At 42.3% G+C, this 23819-nt stretch overlaps 1 protein-coding gene and 1 long non-coding RNA gene across 5 annotated transcripts in view; one reads left to right on the top strand and one right to left on the bottom strand.

The window, feature by feature from the left end:
• LOC130176660 (uncharacterized) overlaps nt 1–23614 on the top strand; it is a 40648-nt gene extending 17034 nt beyond the window's left edge. For 2 of the 4 annotated variants that reach the window (XR_008828904.1, XR_008828903.1), the window contains 4 exons: nt 4241–4356; nt 15213–15356; nt 17393–17519; nt 22973–23614. This is a non-coding gene — a long non-coding RNA (uncharacterized LOC130176660). Of the gene's footprint in view, nt 1–4240; nt 4357–15212; nt 15357–17392; nt 17520–18253; nt 20372–22972 lie in introns of those variants that run through there. The other 2 variants (XR_008828905.1, XR_008828906.1) reach the window with 2 other exon arrangements.
• LOC130176656 (hyaluronidase-4) lies at nt 1120–13801 on the bottom strand. The gene is made up of 4 exons (XM_056387864.1): nt 13636–13801; nt 6414–7403; nt 4250–4339; nt 1120–3562 (listed from the first exon to the last, which is right to left on the bottom strand). Exons 2-4 carry the CDS (start codon nt 7368–7370, stop codon nt 3062–3064), a joined length of 1548 nt encoding a protein of 515 aa, XP_056243839.1. The 5' UTR covers nt 7371–7403; nt 13636–13801; the 3' UTR covers nt 1120–3061.
• Nucleotides 23615–23819: the final 205 nt, after the last annotated feature.

Below are 23819 nucleotides of genomic sequence, written 5' to 3' on the forward strand. Positions count from 1 at the left end.
CGACCCGTCGTTCAGGCTGTTGTTGGACAAGTTGGGGATTCAGGGCTCAGGTGTTTGCTGATAGGTTGTTGCATATGATTATATTATCGTATTTTATGATTCAGATCGCATATGGTGGGAAATATTGCAATATTCAATATTATCAAATATTGGCCCTTACCTAATATATGCATTACACTCTTTATTTTTTTGCATTTGTAGTTCATAAAAAAAGATGCATTTGCTTGTTTTCTTACACATCTATGTTTACAGGCACAAAAGAAGTCATTCATCTTTCATTTCATGAAATGAAATGAAAGATAATTCTAAAAATGTTGTACCATATTCCACATAATCATGGGTGAATTGATGGAATAACATTAATGTATTGATAGCTGCTTTTTGAAGGGTCTTTTTGTCCCTTAATAAAATGTCCAGTTTGATTTTAATAATATAAAATGACTCAGAACTCAAACCCTCTGAAGACTCGATTCTTCCCACATCCTTTATTCTGCTGCTGCCTTTATAAAAAGTGTTGTAGACTGTTTGATTTATATATTTATGTCTGTTGTGCCTGCTGTGGTGTTCAGAACCTCTTTGTAATTCATCGTCATTTATATGTAATTTTGAGAGGGTTGTGTTAACGCTGAAGATAGCTGTGACCTGGGTCCTGATGTCCCACCAAAAATATTGTTGTGGATCTGAGGTTTGACTCTTATTATTGGACCAGGTCCTGATATTCAGTTTTCAACACTTTCAGGACAAACTATGGGAGGAGTGGCTGCACTGCAGAACAGTATCTGCATTTTCTTATCATGAAACATGCTCATGTGTTTTTAGATGTGTGATGTTTCTGATGTGTCATTGTCGGTGAGAAAGCAGAGGCTGTAATATCTCCGTCCACACCTCTTCTTTTTTTTTCTGTCCTCAGTATTTGGACAGAAACCAGCCGGTAGACGATTCATGTCTCCAGGTTTGTTGCTGAGAAAAGAGTAGAGTGACTTTTAGGTTTACTTGAGGGATATATTTTACAAAGAACACTAAAACTTTCAGTGGAAGTTGTTGGCCTATTGATCCAACATGGCCGATCGCCTGAAATCCCCTCTTTATCTGCACAGATGAAAAATACAGAAACTCAAGTGTACTGAAGAAAAGTCTTTATTTGTAGTGCATTTACATTCAGGTAACATTTTCCATGTGTTGCATAGTCCTTGTTGCATATTTGGTAACTAACTGGAAGCACCGACAAACCTGTAAGAACACTTTCTCTGGACTCGGATGTGTTCGGGTTTGGTCCTTGTCAGGTTTTAAAAAGACTTTTCAGGCTCATAAAAAATCTCTTGTGTTTTTCGCAGGAGATGAGACTGTTGACATTTTATTTACTGCTCTATGGCAAGAAGTCGGCGTTAAAGAGCCATAAAACCACAGACAGCTGCTGAGTCATGTATTCAGATACAGTATGTGCCATATTTTACATCCTGTTCAGTGTTTTCTCATAACTACAGTACTTTACATCAGCTTCAGAGACGGTAGCCGTTTATCAGCCACACTGAGATGAAATAAAATCAAAAAATTAAACCCAGCCTGTTTTTCTGATTCCTCCAAACTCTCCAAACCTTTTTTTTTTAGCGTAATGAACTCAACAAAAATGAAAGAAATGATACAGATACATGATATTTTGAAAACAATAGCATCCACAACAACACAAGCTGTGCTTCAAGAGTGTAATGTAAGCAGCAGTATAAAAAATACACAATTTATATGATAAGTGAAATAACAGCTTATTGTTGAGAAAAGCAATGGGCTTCAAAAAGTAATTCATTAATGATGTTTTCAATAATACCACAAACCAACAAACCAAGCGTCAGATCTTAGTGATTATCTTTCTACTGGCTGTCTGGTCGTATTACCGCCCTTTGGTTTCCACTGAAAGACTTGACTGATGTGTCTCCAAAAACGTTCCAGGAAGAACTAATGCAGTTGTTGGCCAAAGAAGCAGTGCAGAGTGTTGCAGAAGTCAAATACACTTCAACTGGTTGAACTGAACGACAATCAACCAAAACCTCCATCTGTTGACATGCCAAACCTCTGTGTCACGTAAAGTGCCAATCACACTTCTTAAAGGTTCTGTCAATGAGATTTTAAACAACAATATAGCAGCAAATAACTATTTTCTATGTAAAGATATAGTGGAGTAATGGCGTCCTGAGCAGAGAACAAAGTCACACCCCCTCTGTGTGTTTTTTAATCGAATTTTGTCTGCATGGTCTTTGTTTTGGTAGCACGTGCGTGTGCATGTTAGTGCACATACGTGTGCATGTTAGTGCATGTGAATCCCTCCTGTTAAACCATTGGTCCTCCTCACATTTATAAACACACAGGCTTGCGGCCCATAAAGTTTAAAGCTGGACTTTTTACCTTTTTTACCTGCTCCATCAGTGTCATTCACGCAGCCAGCCACAGTGGAGAAGTCCAAAGCTGAGTTTCTTTCCCAGTCTGACCATAGAGCCAATACTGGTCCGGCTTTACTGAGATGGACAACTCTATGATGTGTTGGGCAAATGTTGCTATCGCTAGCTGGCTAACTGTCAGCACTGCAGTGGAGCATATCAGTGTGTGGGATAGTGGTTGTGGCTAGATTTTTTTTTTTATTGGCTTTACACAGGGTAACTTTATTCAGTTATTCAGCTCCTTGTTGTGGTCTAGTGTGACATCTACTGGCAGTGATGGTGGTTTACAGAACCTTTAGCAAGGAAGCATGTTTAGTTTTGTCTAGGGTTCATGTTTCTGGCTTTAAGTGAAATATCTTTTTGATTTTCTGCCTTGAAAGATTGAATCATCATAACTTGCTTCATGACCAAACAGCTGCAAAACTGACATTGCTACTAGTCGCAGCTGTACTGTTTATTGCTAATTAGCGAATATTAGCATGCTAACATACTAAATTATGATTGTAAACATGGTAAACATTATACCTCAACATTAACCTGTTAGTGTTCATCCAGGGTTCAAGTCTGCGTCCATCTTAAATCAAAAATATTACACTGTGTGTGGAAAAGTAACATCTGTACAAAGCTGTGCATCATACGACTGTCTTTACTAACGATAAGTTCAACAGGAGCATCAACAACATCATGTGAAGGCTGAAGCCGGTTCGGGGCGCTGCACTCTCCCCAGCTTCCCATCGTTCATCCTGCTCATCCTCCCACTCCGTCCTCTTCCTCTCCTGCTCGTCCTCCTCACCCTCCCTCCACGGCCCGTCGTCCTCCTTCACTTTGTTGATGCTGTCGCAGCTATCGCCCTCGTGGCCTTCGTAGCAGTGGCAGCGAAACCTCTCGGTCAGCAGCTGCAGTTCGTGTTGAGAGTGCCACCCGGTGACGGCAAAGTCCCCGTTGCCAGCGGGCCGGATGCGGTAGCTGTTGGCGCTCAGGTGGAGGTAATGGCGGGCACGGGGGTCCCGGCGGATGCAGCGGCCGTTCCCTTGGCACAGGAAGTCGCTGCAGACCTCAGCGGCTCGCGTCACGTTGATGATGTACTGACCCAGGCGGTGGCTCAGGAAGGACTTCACCTTGGTGCAGTTAGGCTGTGGAAACAAGACAGCGGAGGTTGGTAGCTGTGTAGTAACAGTTCAACACCTTGTGATGTCACTGGGTTTTTCTGCCCCCTAGTGGTCAACATTATTGAAGCTTTAACAGTTGCCCCAGATCCAGTGTTTGGGATCAGGTTTGGGAGATAACTAATTACCCATACTAATCTGAAACAGTGAGTTTTGAGAGATTGGGTGCACAAGAGAGGGGTGACAGCCGTGCATAAGAGCTTGCAAATTGCAAAACAGATTTTTTAAATTAGGTCCATGCACGGACGCTCCCTGAGATCCTGGTGGGTCTGACTGTCCGATCCTGTTTAGATGAACACAACAGGCCATAAAAACACGCACTATACTTTTCAAAATGTCAGAGTGGTTTCTTAACACGCAGCGACCACATGATGTCAACTTTCTATTGTCTGACTATTTACAGGGGCGGTTTGTCTTGAGTCCAAAACAAATCAAAAACCTTGAGAAAAGAATGTTTTTCAAACTACACAGTCAGACTTTGACTGACTCAACAGGACAAATTACATCCCAAAAACAGAAGTTTGACCTCAGATCTTCAGCCAAAACAACACATACTATCTGTATTCAAATGTTCTGTGCAGCCAGCACATCGTTTTTACAGAAAGTAAGACGGTAAAGATTTTTTTTTTTTGTGCCTGATTATAGGACACCCACCCTCGATGCGGTCAAGTTCAGGTCACCCCAGATGACGAATCCAGCAGCTCCCAGAGCGGCGCTCTCCCCGATGGTGTGGATCAAGTCTTTCTGCAGGAAACATATAGGTACAGACGTCACATCTCATGTCCACAGTGACACAAATTAAATATCAAACATACTGAAACGACAGAAGCACAGTGAACATTCAAGGAGGAGGCAGATATTTGCTTTACAAACTTTTACCTCTAAGTTAAAAACATTTGTTGAGGATTTTAGAAAGTGAGCAGTGTAAGAACAAGAAAGAATTGCTCTTCAAAATGCATCTTTACTATCACATGGCAGATTTTTTTCATTCAATGCAATGAATTTGTAAATATATTTGATGTGAAAAGTGAGAGTAATCATGTGGAGCAAAGAGTCACAAGATGGCGCTGCTAATCCAGGTCGAGATCAAGTGAAAAAGAACCTTAATATTTCACTATGTTTTGAGTTTTGAGGTTGGCTAAAATACATCCACACATATATTTTAAATCTTATTTCTAGGAGTCCTCACTCAATCTGCAGACCAGAAAAAAGTCCCTCTTGTTTCACTGACAGTGATGAAGTTTCAGTTTAACAAGGAAACCACTGCTCTCTAAGTTTGTATTTGGGACTCTGAGCTGCTTTTCTGTGAATCGCCACAAGATGGCAGTAGTAAATAAATTCATACATTAACTCTCAAACAGACACTGTTACAGTGAGAAGTACATCATTATGGCAGATATTTGTATACGCTGCGGTTTACGAAGCTTCTCCACAGTATTCTCATCTCAGAATGAAAAGCTTCCTATAATATTTCAAATGAGTGGGAAGTGACTGAAGGTTTGGGAGTTCTGTATTGTTATTTGATTTATTTATTTTTCTGTGTTATTACAGGTTTTGATTTTCTCCTCAGGATTTTAACCAAAACCATCAGAGTCACTGGTTTCCAAAGAATCCAGAGACGATTGTTTATAATTAAAGGTTTCAGTCAAAGCCCATTCTGACATTTCACTTGTAGACACAAATAGAAGAGTCATTAGGATTTTGAATGTTGTATCAGCAGTTCTTTGTTGATAAAGTAGTTTGTGTGATGACCACTGAAACACAAACTGTAGCACTGAAACTGAAACCCTGATCAGGTCTGGAGCTAACAGTGATCTGGTCTGAGCCCTGAACAACCAGGCAAGTTATCCTTGGTGGGATTATGGACGTTTTCCACTCATTGTTTTTACAGTTTTAGACACAACAACAACTTTTCATGTTGATTGTCTCATAAACTCTCAGTCATCATGGTCGTTTTCTTTCCTCCGCCTTTCTGCACAGAAGTGTTTATGATGGTTACGACCTAAAGCTAGTCTTTCCCCACCATTGCTCACCAGTCTTCAGCGCTCTGTTGCTCATGGTGCCAGTAACATCCCGCGGACTTGTGAGGGATAACTAATAGTGCTGGCAAAAAAATGAACCAACAATTTTTGCTGCTCTATTTTCAGCGTGTACTTCCAGGAAATAACCACAGCCTTGAACTCTGAGTCAAAAACTTTCTTCTTTGAGGTTGTGCAGCAGCGGACATACTTGACATTGCATTACTAACTCCTCCTGGATTTAGTCTTCCCTTAAGGTCTTTCTGTTACTGCATAATCATTACCTGTCTTCTATTCCATCAAAGAACCAAAGAATCAACACATCCTGCTGCTGTACACCCTCTGTGTTCCTGAAAAGTGCAACAACAACTCAAAAAAACAAAAACCCTTTTAAAGTGAGATACATTTAGAGGTCACAATTACAGGTAACAATATCATTTCCCGGCACTACTAACTGATGGTGCATCTGGGACAAAGGTCTAGGTCAAATTTTTCACAATTATGATATGGTGATTCTTGGGGACACTAATTTTTCCGGGGAAAAATACTGTCTTTGTGCAGACAGCATCAGTACAGTTACTGGTTCATAACTGTGAAATGAACAACTCTTATCAAACATCATGAAACACTAAAGTTTTAGTGACATGAAAGGGAAGGTGATTGCTGTTAGCTCCGACGTAACTATGTAAAAGGAGTTCAGAGGAGCACGAGTACAGTGGCAACGAGAGAGCCGTCCAATTACAGCTCAGTATGTAAATCATGTGCTAAATACTGAACACAATATAAACTTAGTATCTTACTGCGGTGAGGAAGGACAGGGGCTCGTCTCTGTATCCCAGCCTCATGTACACATAGGTGGGGAGGTCGTACTCCTTGGAGGTCAGCGAGGCGACGCGGAGCGACTCTCTGATCCTGTGCTGGGAGAAGTGCAGGTTGCTGATGCTGTTGGTGTGACTTTTCCTGATCGCCACGGAGGGAAAAAGCGCCGTGCTGCTGTTCCACAGCCACAGCAACTCGTCGTTCCTCAGCCTCTCCAGCAGGGGGCAGAAGCCCGTGTAGTTCTGCTCGTGCAGGTTGTAGTTGTGGCAGTCAGGGTAGAGGTAGAAACCCCAGAGGGCATTGGGGCGAAGATGCGTCCCCAACTGAATAGTCTTCTGCATGAACGCCTTGGCACTTTTCTCGAACCGCCGGCGTGCCAGCTCCTCCACCTGCGCCGCCGTCACGTTCACGTATGCCTTGGCGGTCAGTTCCTTCGACTTTTGCCGGTAAATGTCCTTCTTGTGCCAGTTACGATTCCACTGAGGCCGCCAGAACTCCCAGTCGATGACAGCCAGGCCGCGGAAGTCCTCTGCAGGGATGAAGTGGTTGATGTCCTGGTAGGCCTTGAACAGGTGCAGGTCCAGGCTGCTGTTCTGCGGCAGGCCGCCATTCACGGGAGCGCCCTGGTGGTTGTAGTGAGGGTAGTAGCCCAGCCGGTTGGCGTAGAAGATGGTGACATTCTGGCCTGTCCAATCAGCACGTGGGCTCCCGTGGATGTGGAAGAGACGGTCCAGGTTGATGGTGACCTTGTACTTAATGGCGCACATGTCAAGCGGAGCGTTCCACGCCGCGATGAAGGGCTTCCGGCCGATCAGGGGCAGCCTGGCAGGTTTCTGACCGAAGGCGGTATGGAAGAGCAGAAACAGCCAGGAGCAGGTGAGGGCCACAGGTACGACGTGGTGGGAGGGGGATGCCCCGCCCACTGGCACAGCAGGCATCCTGGGGTTCAGGAGGAGCAGCTGTCAATCATCCTGAAGACGAAGAAGGAGAAGAGAAAACAAAAATGTTAAAAATTTTAACAGTAAATTGGTATAACTGAGTTTTTCTCTCATGGCTGCTGCAGCTGAAGAGATGTTACATAAACCTTTTATTTCATTCAGTCTGCGGTTTCTCTCTCTCTGTCTGTCTGTAATGTATCTCATCACATGTTTGGTACAGACGTTTCCTTTCGCACCGCCATTAGTAGAAAATATAAATCCTACAGTGGAGATATCAGTGTGAAATGTTTCCGCTCGTCTCTTCACCTCCCTCTGACCTTCTCACTGTTTTTATATTGTTCCTGCTCACTGAGTTTATGGAGGGCACAGTGTGATGTGCTCAACGGCTCCTCGTCCGCAACAGCTGCCATATAAATAAACGTCTTTTTTCTTTTTCACTGTTCTCTCCGTTTGTGAGCGTTACAGCACAACAGTGGATCATGAAAGTTTTATCGTTTGCTTTTACATGTGATGAGCTGAGCTGCTTTTCCATCTTTATATATGAAAACAACTGGGACGTATTCGGCAAAGCTGACAGTCTAAGCAACCTCAAACTGAAACTAAGTCCTCATTTATGTGGCAGCTGATGGATTTGTGTTCAGGAGTCCTTGGAGATCCACAACATGATGCATGGAGATGCTCTGAGCCTCTCTTCTGATTGGCTGACTGTTTTGTGAGTGATCCAATAAAAATATAATAGATTTCAGGTAAAAACACTCAGAGAAACCAAATCCTGCAAGGTTTGGATGGTGGGTCCAGGTGGGCGGGGCTTGGTGACTGCTTTGTTGTGACATCACAAAGTTCCAGAAGTCCTGACGGCTGGTTTTAAGGCTCAGTTTCTGAATACAGGCTGTGTGCATTTCTCTGTGGACTGAGGCTTTGATACTTTCACAGTATTAATATAGAAGCTAGAGCTGATCTATAATCACACTACACATGGACACAGACCTTTAGACTGGATGGGACCTTTGGGACCTGGATGGGGATTTTAATGACTCCGTGACCTTTCTTTCGGCACACCCAGGTATCCTGGTTCCTCTGAATCATTGCACACACCTCTGATTTGTTGAGAGATTCAAAATAGGCTAAGTCTTGTGCTGTGCACTGTGACGACTGTTTGGTTGGAGAAACAATGACTGGATGTCCCTGAAATTAGCTGTGGATATTTTCTGCTTCCTGAATATTTATAGTGAGCTCACAACTTTTCCTGTTGTGTCGCCATCAGGACCAACGTTCATACTGGCACTCTAATGAACTCTGCAGCCTCTCGCAAGAATGTAGTTGAATTAATTTATAACAATGTAATTCATTAATTTCTTCCCTGATTGTTTTTCTATTAATTATTTAATAATTGTTTTATTTCAGTGTTTATTGAACCCACATTGGTTCTTTTTTTCAGGATGACTTTCAGTGCATCTTGCATGAATTTAAGTGTTTGAATTTTTTCTCCCAACCGCTGCCGTCCTCAGAGACATAAATAGCTCTTGGCTCGTTTCCATGGCACGGAGGGGTCAGAGGTCACAGAGAGGAAATCAGCTGACACCCAGGGTTTGTACACGAGGACTTCAGCCGTATAGACTGCTGCTTCCTCTGACCAGAGATGAAGCCTCAGGCCACAATCACAGGCCTTCCTGCCAAATGTCTCAGTGAGGTTCGGTGTTTGCTGAGTCTCTGCGTCCCATAAACAGCTGCTCGAGCCAAACATCCGGTCACAGAGCACACAGACGAAATTCAGAAGTCTGGATTTGTTTTCAGCCTAGTTTATTTATCACCCCGTCAGCCATGTGTTAATATCCAAACACCAAGTTTTGACGTCACTGGTCGACTTGTCATTCGAGGTGTCGATCTATATCTTACCTGATTTTTGATCTGAAGTTAAAGGCATTAGTTTGTGTACAAACAAAGTATTTGGTGGCAGTACTCTTGAAGTACCGTGCAGCATTTTCATTTGGTTCCCATCGTTTCTTTTCCCCTCTCAGTTATGTTGGTTTGGAATCAAAGTCTTTTCCTTCTCTTTATGTTCCTGCCAGTTTCTCCCTGTAGGTTTGGAAATAATTTGACTGTTGCGTTTTACGGAGAACGGATCATTTTTCAAAGTGCGGCGCTGCAGTGAATGTATGGATACGATGCTGGTTAGTGGTGTGTCTGTTCGCTCTGAAACCGCTTCCATCTGAAGCCTGGCAGGCAGCAGAGCACACATGATTAGATGATAGGAATGTTTCTGATTATGTTTTACATCTCGAAAACATCTTGGCCCCCGATTTAATTTTCTCATTTCTCTTTGTAGTTCGATTCCTGAGAGTTTGAAATCTGTGAGCTCTACTTACAGCTGATATCAGTGCGTGACATCTCTCTCCTGCTACATTAGCTCTCTGAATACCGTCATAGATCAGTGTTTGCTGATAAGAACCTATCAGTATGCAACATTGATTAGGACGCATGGGCTTGTGCACCTCTGTAAAGATTTCAGCTTCATTCAAGCATCAAATGATCTGAACAGGCGTCTGAAAGACCTTGAAATGAGAGACTGCATGTTTCCAACTTATGTCAGCGTTATCACAGTGTGACTGATAATATTGATCTATATGTGCTGTGAATGTTGTTATCTTGCTGGTCATATGACTGATCCATCACCTCTGTGGTTTGGTGAAGTTCAGGCAACTAAAACAATTTGTTTCAAGATGCAGTCCGCCGCCTTGTTGCACATCAATGATTTCCAGTTGATTTCCAGCCATTGATGCGCTTTAACTCTCCTAGAATCGGCTGTTTCTGTGTGTTTATGGCATCATTCACATCTTGCAGTGTTGTGTGATTCGTCCAGAGTTGTATGTAAAGCTGCTGGGCCACAATCCTTCATGTGAAGCACAAATGAAGCACAAGCCATTTAAATCTAGTTCTCTACACCTGTACTTCCAACGAGATAGGGTTAGCGTTACTTTCATTACCACAAGTGGGGCTACAACTAACGAACGTCTTCAAATAGATTGATTTGATTGATTTATCTGACAAAAAGTCAAAGAAATGGGAAGGCCTTGACTCATTTTCTGTCGATCCACCAACTGATCACTCGACTAATACTGTTCAGGCGAGGACGGTCTGAAAAAAGCCTCAAACTGTAGATGGTCTGATTGTGGTGCAGCGTAAAGGAGCCTGAGTTTCTTTGGTCTGAGTTCACCTGGAAGGCTTCAGTCGATGGAGGGAGCAGCCTCAGATTTAAACCCACTGGAGTTCGTGCCTAACGTTTGGCTTTGTGTCAAAGTGAATTATTTAACCAGAGGGTCTTGGAGCCGCGGGCCGGTCTGGCATCGATTAAGATAAGAGTTTGTTGATGTCTGTGGTTCTTGTGAAATGGCTCCACTCGTTCAACAAATACAAGAAAGAAAGAGAGAGAAAGAGAGAGAGTGACGTCTAATTTCCAGTGTCTCTGTTGGAAAACTGGTTTGAATTTGAGCCACAGATGACAGCGTCTGAAGTTCTTCCGACGGTTCTCCGACCTCTCCGCAGCATCCCTGAACCAGACGATGACGCGGGGCAAAGGTCAAGAGGCCTTGAGATGCAAGACAGGAACTTGGCATGTGTAACTCTGCACAGCTGACAAAAGCTCAAAACTTATAATCTCCTATCTGTGAGTTCATGCAAGGACTGAAGCAACGCCAGTTTTTTTAGAGAGAGGCTCAGAGCCTCCTCTCTTCTGATTGGCTCACAGACCTGTTGTTACTAGAGCTGCAGAGAGAAGCCTGAGAGAGGAGATGTAAAACTACACTGAGATGGTTTTTGGTTCTTAAAACCACAAATATATCTTCTTATGGATCAACACTTCAAAATAAAACACAGGAGAAGATGAAATCATGGGACCTTTTTCAGTTTTCATTTCTAAAGGCGAGTGCTGCTGATTTATCTTAGAATAAAGTAAACTCCAGGAACAGGCTTCATTTTCTTCAAACAGAAGGATGAGAGAAATGTGAGATGAGAGACTGCGTCCGAATAACAGTGTCAGTCGTGGTGATGTGCTACAGCTCATCGTCTCTATCTCAGCAGAGTGTAACTGTCCAGAAAGAGCCTAACGAGTGTGCAGTAAAGAGTTTCATCAGACCAGGAGTCGCCTCAACACACATGCGATGCTTCAGCTGAAAAATGAACCATGAAAACCCTCCGAGCTCTCTTCCGTTGCGGAGTAACACGACTCTGCATCAGGACTTTTCCATGAATCACACACGAAGCTGGTCGAACCATGTGAACCAGAGCAAAGAGAAGCATTTCAGCAAATATTCCTGATGACTGGAGTGTGGTCACGATTCATGTTCCACACACGAGAGACCCGAAAACAAAAAAACGCCTGGAGAACAGGAACCACCGAGGCTGAAATCTTTTCCACTCAGCTGAGCCAGAGCTAATCCAGAGCCCTGTGAGCACCGAGGCTCCAGGAATCACCCTGTTTGTCAGACGGAGAAAACAGACGCATGACCTCAGAGGAAGACAGAGGACACAACTAGTGGAGATGAAAATGTGGATCTTTGTTTTCATCTCGATATCAGAGCTCTGAACTTTCACAGAAACTTCCTGTCCGTTTGTTTGGCCACTGCTGAGGATTTTCGCTTTGAATGTTTAAGCTTTTTTTTAATAATCTTTGAAGTTTTTCATATGAGATTAGTAAATCTCAAGACATGACCAAAATCAAAAGGAATTTCAGCCATGAAATGTTCTTTTTTGGCACAAGTCAACCGCTGGTACATACAGTAAATACAGCGTGAATCAGAGCTGGAGCGATACTGGATTTTTGTGGCAGATACCAACATCAATATTAAGTTAAAAAAGTTTAAAAAATCCAGAAACAAACTATTGTCTCATATTTGTTTTCTTACGTAAACACATACCGTAACATTCACATTGTTTATCATTTAATTCAAAATTTTCTATTTGTACAATTTTTTTAACTTCATGCACAAGTTATTACCGACCTTGGGACCTCGGGGGCCCCATCATTTAACACTGTGAAAGGGGCCCCTCTGCATAGCGAGTACTTTTACTGAGGACACTTTATTTTACTGATAAAACTTGGACATGTACTTTTACTCAAGTAGAATTTGGAGCTTTATTACTAAAGAAAATGATCTGAACACTTGTACTGATCTGGCTCCACTGTGAATCAATGTTTCATTAAATTGATTAGGAAACTAAAGTTACACAATGTACTTTTTTTTTTTTTAACAATTATTAACAATTATTTAATAAATCATTCACAAACTTTTCTGCATTTTCTTAATTAACACAATTGTTACTTAGATTTCTCTCAGAATTATTTCTAATATTAAACAAAAAAAGGCTAAAACGTTTAAAATAATGTATAGATGTGTAAAATACAGATTCCCTGTGAGGTTCAACAAGCACAAAGCTTTAGTTTGACTTCTGACATGATTCTCCACATCATCATTACACCTCATGTTGTTCTGGTTTTATCTCCAGTCACCAGAGTTCACCGAGGACACACCTGAACTTCAGTTCATCTTTTCTCACGTCTCGTCTTGCTGCAGAGCTTAAATGCACAATCCTGAAATCCTCTCAGCTGATCGAGACTCCCAGCCTCCGCTTTTGATCTTTAACCTCAGACACATTAACCCTCTGTCTCTCTCTCTCTCTCTCTCTCTCTGTCTCTGTGGAGGGCAGACTGAAAAACAACACACTCCCATAAACAGTAAAGACCTTTTTATAGCCGGCTGTGATGAACTTTTAAATCCTTGATGCTCCTCGAAAACTGTGACCTCCCTCGTCTCTGACTGTTTACTGTCAGTTGTCGGGAGTCAGAGCGTCTGCTGAAGGACTGAAACTCTACCTGAATGAGACCTTTTAAAGTTCCCGATACAACTGACGTGACGTGCAGCTTTTTAACAAAACGTTAGCACCTCTGAGAGACTTAAAGAAATGTCCTGCTGTGCGTCCGAGGGGGGGTTGTTAAGAGTGAGCCAACATTCCTGGCATGGCAAGGGCACTACCCCCCCATCCTGCTCCTCCTCCTCCTCCTCCTCCTCACCCTTCCTGCATCACCCAAAACAGACGCTCAAGCTGCGCTGTAACACCCAGGGTCGCCGCCTCCCTCAGGGTTTAAAAATACACTTTATCTTCCTCTTTGTGCAGAAAAACTAAAGCTGCAGGAAAGAAACTTGATTTGTTTTTTGTTTTGCCTTCTAAAAATGAAACAGTTTTCTGTACCTGACTTTTAACAGCTCACCTGTAGATGCTGCATATCGACCTATAATTAGCAGTCCGGGGGAAGGTGGGGGTCTTCTCTTCTCCGGGGTCACCGCAGGGGTCATGGTGGCCCTCAGCACCGTACGTCCATCAGGCCTGCATTCATTCTGTCAGTCTGAAACACAAGCCACTCATCCACACTTATATACAGGCTCGGGGAGGAGAAGAGAGGGAGGGAGAGAGCGTCACCACCACAACACAGCGATTAGAGAGCGGGGGGGGGGGAGCGAGAGACATAGAGACATAGAGACACACAGCGAAAGAGAGAGAGAGAGAAAGGTTTTAAATCCCTGCGAGTTATTTGCTGAGCTCCTCTGAGGTCTGATCCTCTCTCTGGAAGAAAAGTCCCAACTCGTCCACTTCAGTCAGACAATCACTGTGCATGTGTGTGTGTGTGTGTGTGTGTGTGTGCGTGTGTGTGTGTGCATGCATGTGTGTGTGTGTTAAAAATTGACTTTAAATATAAAACTTTCTCTATGATTCAGTCCAGGAAAAGTTCCTAAGTTACTTTATTTTAGAAAGTAAAGAAGTCTTTAATTCATTTTTTATTTGGTTAATTAGTTAATAAAGAATATATATTTAAAATGTCTGGATCTGCAATCCAGTAAATATCATAAATGTATTCAAATGTTTTCAGCAAGAGAGAAAAGCGACTCAAGTGGACGTGAGGAGATCTGAATTTTCTCAAGAATTCTCTTCTAAAAAATAAAGTTAAAATTTTTATTCCAGCCTTTTATACATTTCTGTCATGAACAAAGAAACATTACTCTATAACATGTTCATAAAGAGGGAGAGGACTGTGTGGCTTGTTGTTAAAGAAAACTGATTGGTGCCTTTCTCGATAGCTAATCTGTGAAGCGTTTTGCTATCGCTACATAGCTAATGTTAGCATTAGCAGCTGTTTACTTACCAGTCTAGAAGAAAAGTTGCGAGTTCAGGATCCAACTTCACTCCTTTGAGCTGCTGGAGCGTCTCCAGAGGTGGAAAGCAACACCAATGTTAACTCTTTTCTTCTACTGAAGTTAGCACGCTAACCAGCTAGCCCCGGCTCATCTCATCACTTCCCGATAGCGGCTCACTGTAGCCTCCAATGTGCTCAGAGGACGTATCATAACCTCTTCTCTTGTAAACCAAACAATGGCCGAAGCTCTTGTCAAGCAACATTCACCACCACGCGAGACATTACGTTCAGTGGCAGGAAAAACTTACAAATAGCTCCTTTAACCTCCTTTGAATATAACTTCTTAGGGCACCTTTAATGAAGAGGCTTTTTGACCATGAAACCTGTGTTTTACATGTATTATGTAACTTCTGCTTTCAGAAGAGAAGAGTTTTTTGGATTTAGAGGAGCTATAAGAAACCGTATAAAGCATCAGAACCAGCGATATAGGGAATATATGCAAGAGATGCTGCATTTCTTGTGCATTTTTCTTTGTTTTTTTTTTTGCTGAGAAATCATCAGGGTGTCAGAAGTGTAACTCTGAGTTAACCAGTATCTTTATCTCCATGTGTTTCTCTGTGCTCGCTCTCTCTCTCTCTCTCTCCTCGGCGCTGCAGAGTGTCGCTGTGCTGATTAAATGACATTACATGTGGACCCAGCACTTTAAACCCAGCCCGGGCCGAGATTCCAGTGGTTCACCACACATATTTACAACCAGAAGACAAAAGTCACAGTGAACCCGATCCCTGCGAGTCCCTCTGGTAAATATACACATGGATTTTCCCTCTTTCTAACTGTGTGTTTTCATGCTAAATAAATATGTCACAACTTAAACAGCCTTTCACAGAGATTTCAATCTGTGTTTTTTTTTTTAATGGTACACGACAGTGTTGGATTATGGGAGAATATATTATTATGGGAGAAACCCGACTCAGTAAAACTTCTCTTACCTATAATTAAAATATTAACATCTTAGATCCTCTGTGTTCATTCATTATGAGCTTTGAACATCAGACAGCATGTTTCCGTGCTCGGAGGGCTTCAGTGGAGCGGATCTAAAAATAGGAAAATTGTCCCTTAAGAGGTTTGTATTTTTTTGTGTTTAATGAGATTCACAAACTCGAGTGTTTCTATAGACTTTTAGACTCGTTCTTAACTGGACGAAGAGTCTGCAACAGGCGGTCAGGTCAGGGAGGGACAGAGCAATGTGACGTCACCAGGACAGGTACATTTCTGTGGCCAGCAGGTTCATATTTCATGAAATCAGCATGATAATGTACCTGATGCAAGAACATCTTCACATTCATCCATCCTAAAATTCTGAATTCTTTCCGAGGCTTGTGAATGAATGTTCGAGCTCGGATTCACCAGTGACTGAGCTGCACAAACTTGTCGTAAATGGAAATCACTCGCTTCAGGCTGATGAAAACCGCCCGTTCATGAGGAGGTGTGCGCTCGTTAGAATTGCCATATAAAGCTGTTTTACTCCGTTTGTGGGAAAGTTTCATACAATAGTAAAAAGAAGAATTCCACTCTGCACAGCTTCATGTCCCGCTGTCAGAAATCAGCAAAGAAAAACTTTAGGTTTAGGTCAATGATGGTGAAACTGTCAGTGACGAGTCGTCAGAAGGAAAACTTTAGATGCTGAACAAAGTGTCTCACGACTAATATCCGAGGTGGTCGAGGGGCCATGACAGTCATAGAGATATTACGCTACAGAGGATATTACAGCCTTGATGTTACAGGTCTGATAACAGAGGATAAGGCGGGACTGACAGCTGCAGGAAGAACCTGAGGAAGGAGAGAGATGAAGAAGAAATCTGCCAATAAAAATACTAAAGTCTAAAAACACTCTCAGTTAATTTTGAAGCCGTGATGACAATGATGATGTGACAAAGAGAATATTCATTTCACATGAAGTTTGTTATAGATATTCTTTAATTAAAGAGCAAAGTGTTTGGTTTCATGCATGAGGCTCATCGTCTTCATGTAACACACTGAGCTTGTTGCCGTGTGCATGTAAACTTACTCGCTTTCATGATTTGGAGTTTTCCCTGTCATCTCTGTTTTTAACATCAGAGCAGAGCTGTAGATGTTGAGACTTGAAATGATCTGCATTAGAACAAAATGTGCAGACTCCGCTTATTAATCTGAAACACAGTCTTCAAACACTTTGCCATCTCACACTGGGACGTCCTGAAACCTCGACTAAAGGGTTTATAGGATATAGACCAAAAATGGATGTGGACAGGAAACACGATTATTATGTTTTTCAATCTGTACACCAACAAGTCTACGTCCTTAGACCCTCATCTTGCCTTTTAGAAATTCCCGTCCCAATCAAATCTCATTGATCTTCGGTCTGGACTAATTCCTGGGAGGCGTCATGAGGCTGCGGAAGGTGGAGGGGAAGGCGACGCAGGAGCCACCGTGGCCTCTTCTCTATTGACGAAGCTAGGCTAGCAGTTTCCCCCTGCTTCCAGTCTTTGTGCTAAGCTAAGCTAAGCTAAACACATCTTCACCTTGTCTTTGTTCTGGACACACTGAGGTGTAACTGATATGTGCGGTTCTGGAGACACAGGGGACGAGAGGGTTTTCCTCAATAGCGTTTTTGCTTATTTGTGTTTCCTTTAAATCACCAGCCTTGGATGTTTTCTCCTCTCTCCTGGATAATCAGTCGTCAGTCAGTCCCTAAGTTTTCTCTAATTTGCTCCCTGCGGCAATACTTTTCAATTTTGTCTTTTTCAAACAAAAACTACACACACACACACACACACACACACACTCTGTGTTTCAGGCCGAAGGTCGGACCTGCAGCCCGGGACGTTCGGACGGAGCCTCCATCAGCTGCGACCGACTGTGGGTTGTAATTACATGCTGTGCGTTCGGATGCGTAGGAGCGACATGAGAGCTGTTTGTTGAGGGTGAGCAGAAATCTGAGGAACACTGTCGGGTGAAGTCATCTGTGTTTGATTGTGTTTTCCTGACGCTCAGCAGCAGCAGCTCAGCTACTAAAGTTCAGTGTGTGAAAACACACATTTTTCACCCGGGGGAAAATTAGCTGTCGTCAAACTTTCCCCTGAATAACTAAGAATCTGTTTTCCGTAAAGAGGCAGAGGATCTGAGGAGTTTACGAACAACGAACGTCGCTCAGCCGTTAAATTCAACTAATGATGAGGAGAGAAATAAAAAAGGTTGAATGGTGTTTGACACGTAAACTTCACAACAACACAGGGAACAAGTGTGTGCAGGCCACAGGACACAGCAAAGGAACAGGACTGTGTTTCGCTGGAGATACGTGTGACTTTTTTATTGTTAATTTATTAGATGTCAGATAATAAAACAAATAAACAAACAACCAGCCAGAGTTAAAAGCAAGAGATATTTCATTTTACAGTCACTTAAAGAAAAGCAGGAACAGTTTGCAAGTCCTCAGTTTCCAAAGGTCGACAGCTTCAGTGAACAAGGTACAAACACAGAAAACTGTACACACACACACACACACACACACACACACACAGGCACACACACGTACACACACATATATATTTATACAAATACAAATTCAGACCGCAGAACTCAGAAAAACACACTTACAGACTGATTTCGTAATCCCTCGACCGCAGTGTGTGTGTGTGTGTGTGTGTGTGGTGGGTAGTGTATTTGGATTCCTCTGGCCTGGCGTTGGGATCCTGACTGCAGATTCGTTTCCACCACCTCCGTGGATGAAAGGCCCACCCTGAACCCCCCCACCCCTGCACGGAAACCTCAGCGTCGCCGGCTGTGGTGGTCAGAGCCTCCTCACCAACATATGGATTGTGTTATGAAAATGTCTGGGCTCAGACAGCGCGGATCCTCCCGCCGCTCTAATGGCCTCAGCTGTAATGAGGCATCAGGTTGCCCGGGGAGGAAGTGATGGTTCAGGGTCGGTCTACGTTCAGGACATACCGTGTGATATGGAGGGCTGCAGGAGAAAATGAGCTGATTTTCCCGAGGAGAATGTGCACGGCGCCTGCTCCTGCAGAACCACGGTCGACAGAAATTAAATTTCAAAGAGCGGAAACTGAAAACTGTTTTTCTGTGGCTGCTGCAGATGAAGGTCATCATCCCCTCATCACGCTGACTGATTGAACTGCTGGAACTTTGTGATGTCACAACAAAGCAGTCACCAAGCCCCGCCCCCCTGGACCCACCATCCAAACCTTGCAGGATTTGTTGTCTCCGAGTTAAATCTGCTATATTTTTTATTTGTGTTGTTACTAGAGCTTCAGAGAGAAGCCTGAGAGAGGAGATGTAAAACTACATTCAGATGGTTTTAGGTTCTTAAAACCACAAATATAATTAAAAACTTAAAATAAAACACCAAAAAAATAAATATGGGACTTTTAAAATGAAAAATACCCAAAAGTCTCTTCGCAGGGAACTTTACCTGCCTCTTAACTGTAAAACACTACAGTCAGGTAGTGACAGGTTTTTGGTAGTCAAAGACATTTCACTATTGCGAAGCGACCATGTGATCAGCTGTCAGTTACTCATGGGGAGGAAAGGAGTCAGTGTTTTGTCAGTTAACCTCCCATACAGAACAAAAGAGGTGTTATCTCATCTGAAGAGTTACATAACGGAGTTTAGAGTAAAACAGAATTATCATTTCCTGTTTGAAACACCAGCGTCATACTGAGCCTCTTCTCTCTGGTCTCTGATGTTTTTATCAGACCATCACGCAAAAAGGAAATGAACATAATTTCTTTCCTCACAGTCGGTCTGCTGCGGCTCTGACCTTTGACCTACAGGGACTGAAGCCTGAAGTCTGCAGTTATGAAGGCAGATTAAACAGACGTGTAAAGGCCCAGTGATCTGCAGCAGTCGGTGCAGCCTCCTACAGTCTTGTGGTTTCTCTCACATATGTCAGTGAGCGTGTTTTGTTGTTGGGTTGCCAGTTTTCCCCAGCAGTCATATTATTGTTCCTGATGCCATCTTCGCCCACCAGCCTAACTGTGCGTTTTATGGCCCTCAATGAGCCTCAGAGAGTTGTGGTGTTGATGTGGGATCAGGATCTGAGCGGCCGGCTGGATTCAAAATCAACAGAGTGACGCCGAGTTGATGTTTTTACTGGAGAGGACGACTTCTACTCACTCCGAGTCTCTTCTCACAATACTAAAAAAACGCCTCGGAGTGATTTAGGGTTCTGTTTCTGAACTCGGATCATTTGGACTTTTTGTCCCACATCTAAAGGCTGGTGACATCTTGACTGAGTTTGACAAAATTTTCAGTGGATGTTCTGGTTTCCACAGGATGACGCGTAATGGTTTTGGTGACTGTGACGTTTCCTTGACCCACTCTGGTCTATGATGGCTGCTACTCACCAGATATGCATGAAAAATGCAAAAGTAGGGCACATATTTGTTTGACTGCTGAAAGCACACTATTGAGATACTCTATTATTGCATTTTCTTCCGTACATTTTTTTGACATGCTACTAGTCCTACACACTGGAAGCTAGAAACATGGTTCCAAAGCTGAACTGCTAAGAATGTTAAGGAGATTGGTTTTATATATGTTGGATCTGTAACAGCTGATTTTATATAAATTGTTTTTCAGATTTTGTGATTGGGTTCTCAACGAGGAAATAAGCAAAAACGTATGCACAGCTGCAGCTCGCAGCAATCGCACACATTTTCTATGTTAATGCACATTCTAGTATTCAAATGCATTTATTAGTATTTTGCACTGATTTTTACCATCTACACCAGAGTCAGTCCACCACTTTCTCAAAAGCTACTGCATGAATTGAAATCTTGTACAGATATCCATGGTGCCCAGAGGATGAATCCTCCTGAATTTGATGATTCCCTTGATTTTTTTCTCTCTAGCGCCACCATGAGGTTGATATTTGTGGTTTGTTGTGAAACATTTCAACAATGCTGTGCTGCGTGGCTGTAGACTCTTTGTCTGGTTTGATTTTCTCACAGATTTTGTCCCCACTCTTTCAAAAATGTTTGTTAGTGATGTTTATTGTTACAGTTTTGGTCTTGTAGTGAGAGCAGCCCAGAAAAAATGCTTTTGGTGGAGAAAAAATAAATTAGCCAGTTAATTATACAACTGTAAACTATTGCAAGCACAGAATACACGTATTTAAAAAATCTGATTCTCTATGAAAAATGTTGTATTGTTGTTTTTTCCATATCTTATCCATATAACATTACATAAATCTGTCCACAAAGGACAAAACCCTGACACACAACCTTTCCTGCAGCTCAGCTTTCACACTTTCATTTCAACTTGGGCACAAGTAATAATAAAAATGGAAAAAAAGAAAATGAGATCCTTAGTTTTTTCTCTCTTCTGCAGCCAAGACTCAAACCTGGAACCGTTTGAGTTCACGTTACTGTAAGAGTTGTTGGATCTTTTCCCTCTTCAATACATACTTTCATTTTGAAAGGGGGAAATTATGTGTCTTCCAGTTAGTCATCAGTGTTTGCTAACAGAGAGCCGGAAGTGGAGCTGATTTCAATGCGTTGTTGTGGATCATCAGTCATCAGTGTTTAGACCTTGTTAATCGTTTGTGTACGAAGGTCATAGATGTTTAGCTGCTTTTCCTGCTGGCCTGTAATCAGCAGCAGCGGCATGTGAGGCTGATGGAGAGGCGGCAGAGTGGGTGATGAACAGCTGATAAACAGCCAATCAGAGCTGCCGACTGAAGCCAGACTCTGTTCATTCAATCAACAGTAAACGTCTGTTCACTTTACGATTCTGGGATGATTTTGCTGAATTAATCTGCCACTGAAAATAGTCCATAATAAATGCACAATTTTGAAATTGTGTCGGCTGTCCTTTAAAAAAAAAACTACAACTATATATTTGTGATCAGTTTTTAAAGATTTACGTTTTCAGTACAAACCAATCAGCAAAATGGTGAAGCGCCAAAAACCTGCAGTTCCTCTAATGACCAAAGTGAGTCAATCCCCATAGACTCCCATTTTAAAATGTCCAACTTTACAGCAGAAATAAACATATTTACAGCCTGGTACAAAAAACTGTTTTGGTTTCTATAGCAACATTCCTCCTTCATGATGACTGTATGGGGTGAATTTTTATATAACTCTTCTGTTTAAATTTCATTAAGACTTAAAGTTATCCACCTGTGTGTGACGTCACAGAGACTGCGTCCATCTTTATATACAGTCTATAGTGGGAACCAATAGGCTTGGAGCTGAGGGCCACAGACAGGAAGTCTGAAACTACTAGGAGGTGGACATACACATTGTTGGTTTTGGCCTCTTCAAAGGATTTGATCCTTATTCTTTAATCGACTGTAAAATGCAAAAGTAGTTCAAGCTCCTTTTAGAGACTCTGTCCTGTAACTTGCTGACCACTGGTTTGATTTCTTAAGAGTGAAACCTTTCACTGACAGACCGTCTCTCTCTCTCTCCTGTTGGGTCTGTTCCACCTTCACTGCAGATGACACTGAACCAAAGCTGATTATGGTTATTAGTTAGAGTACAGGCGCTAACTGAGGCCTGAGGTTTGTGAAATTACAGGTGTTTGGTTTCTGTATATTTAAACGTATTGAATGATGAACCTCAAGAGTTTATTTTGTAAAGTGGATTCAGTATACACTGTTTTTGAAAGTCTTCAAATGTGGTTATGTAAAAACAGCTGAAGGAAAACAAACTATTTTATGATGTAACTTTCATTGACAGAATAATTTTCTCTGTTCTCACATTCTCAGCTTTGAAATTAGAAGTTGAAGAAGAAAGAAAAAAAAAACATCTGACATGAAACTGAGAGGACTGTGAATTGCAGATGCTACAGCTGTTTACTTCCTCGCTGCCAATCATCATAATCCGATAATAACGACAGAGACGCACTGTCAGAGTTATTTAGCCAAGTCAGCCTCAGCTCTGCCAGAGTCACATTTACTGTGAAGGCCGTGAAATCTGCCTCAGACCAGACAGGTCACACTTTCCGCTTGTTGAAAATTTCTTAACAGGATGCAAGTCAGTTTTATTTATATGGTCCAGTATCACAAATTAGCCTCAAAGACTTTACAAACTGTTTTATAAACGCTTCATCCTTCAACATTAGATTCAGATAAGGAAAAACTCAACAGGAAACTAGACTGAAGTGGTCGGTGTACTCCGTCCCAACTGCTTATCAGATGGCCGAATGGCTTCAGCTGCAAGATGTTGATGTTTAGCAGTTAAAATGCTGAATTGTTTCAATCTGGATCAACCAACGCTGCCGTTTCCAGAACCAGCAGCTACTAAAATATTGATCAGTGGAAGTGTTTTTCTAACACTTTCTCACATGTAGAACGTACTGTATGCCCACGGCTTTGAAATTTTTATGTGAAGTCTTTTTTTTTCTCTTTCCTCAGGTTGTTTCTCTTCGGTCGACCTCCCAGCAGGATTCTTCACTTGCTTTAATGTGAGAGCTGCAGATCCTGTCAGCTGTGGTATGATCACTCAGCACAGCTGCAGACGGCAGGAAGACGTCCCACGGAGCATCTCAGCTGATCATCCAAACAGCGACTGATCAGCTGCAACTACCAACATAATCACCAACATAAAAAAACACCAGCAGCATAAGTCAAGAGTTTGAAGCTGCAGTTCCTCTAATTTCCACTAGATGCTAATAAAGACAACTCTTGACTGTATTGAAGTGAATGAGAAAACCCTCTTTCTGCAACACAAACACAAAGTCAGGACCATATTTTAACAAGCTTAACTCTCAGGATATAATTTAACTTTCATAAAAGATTGTTTATCACACTTGGCTGCAGCTTTTGGCTGCTCGGCCACACATTCTCAGCTCCACCTAACCTCCACTCAGATTTGCAAATTAGCATTTTTTTCTTTCCAGACAAAGATGGCAGCAAGTCTAACCCAAAATGAAGTCGACCCAACAAAGAACATGTGAAAACTGCATGTGCTTATTTATGTAAATGTGACCACAGGTCTCATGTACTTCTTGTTAACATATCTGCAGATAGGTGATATTTATAGAAATGAAGTGAAACTAACGGCCGTCATGAAGGATGTTTAGTTTAAAAGCTGAGAGTCAGTGAGTGATGGTGAGAGAGGGAGGAGGGAGGTCTGGGTGTGATCATTTTTAATTACTACAACAACAACAACAACGCCAGGGGAGAGTGAATGTTCCTCCTGAGTCGACCTGACAGTCTCCACTCTGGGCAGCCTGTTTGGTGGTTCGTGAGTCTGGTCACA

Source organism: Seriola aureovittata, chromosome 10, assembly GCF_021018895.1.
Source record: "Seriola aureovittata isolate HTS-2021-v1 ecotype China chromosome 10, ASM2101889v1, whole genome shotgun sequence".
Classification (NCBI taxonomy): domain Eukaryota; kingdom Metazoa; phylum Chordata; class Actinopteri; order Carangiformes; family Carangidae; genus Seriola; species Seriola aureovittata.

Excerpts from the sequence above, each read along its gene's own strand:
- LOC130176656 (XM_056387864.1), bottom strand. The coding sequence starts at position 7,370 with ATGCCTGCTGTGCCAGTGGGCGGGGCATCCCCCTCCCACCACGTCGTA. Across the intron at positions 4,340-6,413 it reads CCCTGTCCTTCCTCACCGCA|AAAGACTTGATCCACACCAT; the intron begins GTAAGATACTAA and ends TGTTTCCTGCAG. Across the intron at positions 3,563-4,249 it reads TGAACTTGACCGCATCGAGG|CCTAACTGCACCAAGGTGAA; the intron begins GTGGGTGTCCTA and ends TTGTTTCCACAG.